This window comes from Zonotrichia albicollis, chromosome 6, assembly GCF_047830755.1.
Source record: "Zonotrichia albicollis isolate bZonAlb1 chromosome 6, bZonAlb1.hap1, whole genome shotgun sequence".
Classification (NCBI taxonomy): Eukaryota; Metazoa; Chordata; class Aves; order Passeriformes; family Passerellidae; genus Zonotrichia; species Zonotrichia albicollis.
Genome location: NC_133824.1, coordinates 48,829,437 through 48,832,486, shown reverse-complemented (window position 1 = coordinate 48,832,486; position 3,050 = coordinate 48,829,437). Strand labels below are relative to the sequence as shown.

General features: G+C 52.1%; 1 protein-coding gene across 1 annotated transcript; it reads left to right on the top strand.

Moving 5' to 3' along the window:
• Window positions 1–1,657: 1,657 nt before the first annotated feature.
• Window positions 1,658–3,050, top strand: LOC106629630 (mas-related G-protein coupled receptor member B5-like). Its single transcript, XM_014270314.3, is given in 2 exon segments — window positions 1,658–2,577; window positions 2,580–3,050. Coding segments are annotated over 2 exon segments (933 nt in total). The 5' UTR covers window positions 1,658–1,823; the 3' UTR covers window positions 2,759–3,050.

Below are 3,050 nucleotides of genomic sequence, written 5' to 3'. Positions count from 1 at the left end.
GTGACAGAGGGTGGGGTCAGATTGGATATTGGGAAGAAATCTATTACAGTGACCTTAGACAGTCACTGTGGTGAGAGAAGAATGAGAATCTTGTTTCTTGATCAGAAGGCTTGATTTATTCATATATGATATATAATACATTATAACTATACTAAAAAGAAAAGAAGAGAAGTTGCAGAGAGCTGCTAAGCTAAGAATAGAATAGAAAGAATGAATAACAAAGTTCTGTCTCCAGGGAATCTGTCCCCGAGCTTGCTTCTGTGATTGGCCCCCAATTGGAAACATGGAAGATGAGCCAATCACAGGGGCACCTGCTACATTTCACAGCAGCTGATAACAATTGTTTACATTCTTCTTCTGGGGCTCTGCTTCCCAGAAGATGGACAAATATGAAAGAAAGGATTTCTATGAAAAAATGTCTGTGACAGAAATCCTTCCTTGTGAGGGTGCTAAGGCTCTGGCACAGGCTACCCTGTGAGGTTGTGACAGTGCCTAGATCCCTGGAAGTGTCCAAGGCCAGACTGGATGGAGTTTGTAGCAACCTGGCATAGTGGAAAGTATCCCTACTGGCAGAACCACAGTCTGGGATCAGACAACCACCAAAATATCCCCAAGAGTTCCCAGGACTGAGGAGGAGCAGGAGCAGCTCTGGTGAAGGACTGGCAGGGAGTTCACAGCACCCTGGTCCCTGATAGCTTTCATTGCATCATTAAGGGGATTGGCAGTAATTAGGGTGGGCTCCAAGTGCTGATAGCCTGGCTGCAAGCAACTGAGTGCTGTCCTTCCCTTGGGCTGCGTGAGGCTGCACTTCCATGACAGGAATGGGAATCCATGGCCCAGGGGTGATCCCATGAGCCCAGGGGAGGCTTTGGCAGTGGTTCTGGAGCTCTTCACAGAATGGGAGCAGTTTCTGACAAGCAGCCAGATGCTTCAACAACACTGCCAGCACTGCCAGCAGCAATTCATTGCCATCAGCACCACCAGCATCCCTCTGCTGGTGGAGGGACAATGACCCCTCTGGGAAGTGAAATGAAGAATGGTAGAAATCTGTCAGAAGAGGGAAAGAAGTTGGAGAAAGGGACATTCTGCAGGGAAGAAATGTTTCTCATCAGGAGGAAACTAAGAGGTATTTGCAAAATATTTCAGTTGGAGCTTTAGACAAAAAACACTCTCTCTCTAGTGTAAAAACCCCAAGACAAAGGTCTCTGAGGACGTGAAATTCTGACATAGCAAAAGCTGCAATTTCCCACTCATCTGGGACTGCACCAAGCCCTGGGGAGAAACTCCAGGACAGGGCACAGAGAGGAACAGGAGTGGCAAGATCCTGGGCTGCCTTCACCTGGGCACTTTCTCCTTCTGTCCCTGACCTGGCAGGAGCCGCTTTAGGACATGGATCCCAAAGGGGCAAGAGGGACCAGGAAGCACCGCTGATCTGCACAGAGCCCTTTGCCTGCTGCTGCCCCACAGGGAACAGGTCAGTGGAATGTTTGCCTTCCTCCCTACCCCACCTTCCTCTCCTGCAGCAGCTGCTCTATTTCTGACACCCTCTCCTGGTGACCCCAGTGCCCTCCCCAGCTCCCCCCTCTTCTGCCCTGAGCTTTGCTTCTGCATCCTCTGCCAAACAGCCCAACACTCCCTCTCCCACCCCACAAGTTCTTTTGCCTTCATTCCCTGCACATCTCGCTCCTCCCCACTGAACCCTTCCCACTGCAGGGAGCTGCTGAGGAGCCACATGGTCCATCCCTGGATTCTCCAAGCCCTGACTGCCCATCCACTCTGACCACAGCCAGAGCCACCTCCCACTGCCTGCCCAGCGTCCATCCATGGAGGTGACCACTGTGTTCCGATCTCCTGCCTCACCCACTGAAGGAGATGATCTGTGTGAGACAGATGTCACCAGAGTGGCCATACACAGTTGGACCCTGCTCATCTGCCTCTGTGGGCTGGCTGGTAAAGGGGCTGTGCTCTGGCTCCTTGGCTCCCTCACTTCATCCAGGAACAGTACCATCCTTTACATCCTCATGCTGGCTCTTCTCGACTTCTTCTTCCGCCTCATTCTGTTGCCCTCCACTCTGCTCTTCCTGGTGGGGGACGTGTCCTGTTGTATTATCATGCCCTTGTCACACATAAGGTTCCTTTCCTGGATGTCACTGTTGTCTTACAGCTTGTGGCTGTACACACTGACATTCATCAGCATCAAGAGGTGCATGTCCATCCACTGCCCGCTCTGGCTCTGCTGCCACCATCCCCAGCAGCTGTTAAAGGTCATGCTTGCCCTGCTCAGGGCCTTCTTCATCACTCTTGTCATTGTCTTTGCCATGATGCTTTCCCTGTGCATGTTCCAGCCATCTGAGCACTGCTGGGTGTTTCTCAGCTTAATATACACCTCCAACCACCTCCTCTGTGCTCCCTACATGCTCATTTCCAGCACAATCCTCTTAACTCATTTCAAGCCTGGCTCCCAGCAGCAGCAAGACAAGAAGCTGGACATTGTTATCTCCTTCATTGTGCTCTTGTCCCTGCCCCTCAGTCTCTGCAATTTCCTGCAGGAGCTCAGCTACACCATTACGCTCTCCCAGTTTTTTTCCTGCTCACCTGCATCCACAGCGGCATCAAACCCTTCATCTACATCCTGGTTGGAAGGTGCTGGAGGCCCTGCTCTGTGGGGTCTCTCCAGCTCTCTGTCCAGAGGGTGTTTGAGGAGCCAGAAGAAAACACTGCCCACAGCAATGATCCTGCCATGGACACAGAACTCTGAGTGTGTTGATTTCTGCCACTGCACTGCTGGAGGACGCTGGGACAGTGGCTGAGAGATTCCTTGAGTCTCCTGATCAATAAATACCCACAGGATCACCCTCCCTGTGCTGCTGCATCCCCAGCCCCTTTCCAGGCCACTCTGAGCTCTGATCTGTGCTTGTGAGGCCTCAGCCTTGAGGAGCAGCCCCTGGGCTCAGCTCCTGTGGCGCTGATCAGAAACACCCTCTGCTCCCAGCAACTGCTGCTGTCCAACCACCTCCTGGGCTTTCATCAACAGCCTTGGAAATGATGGT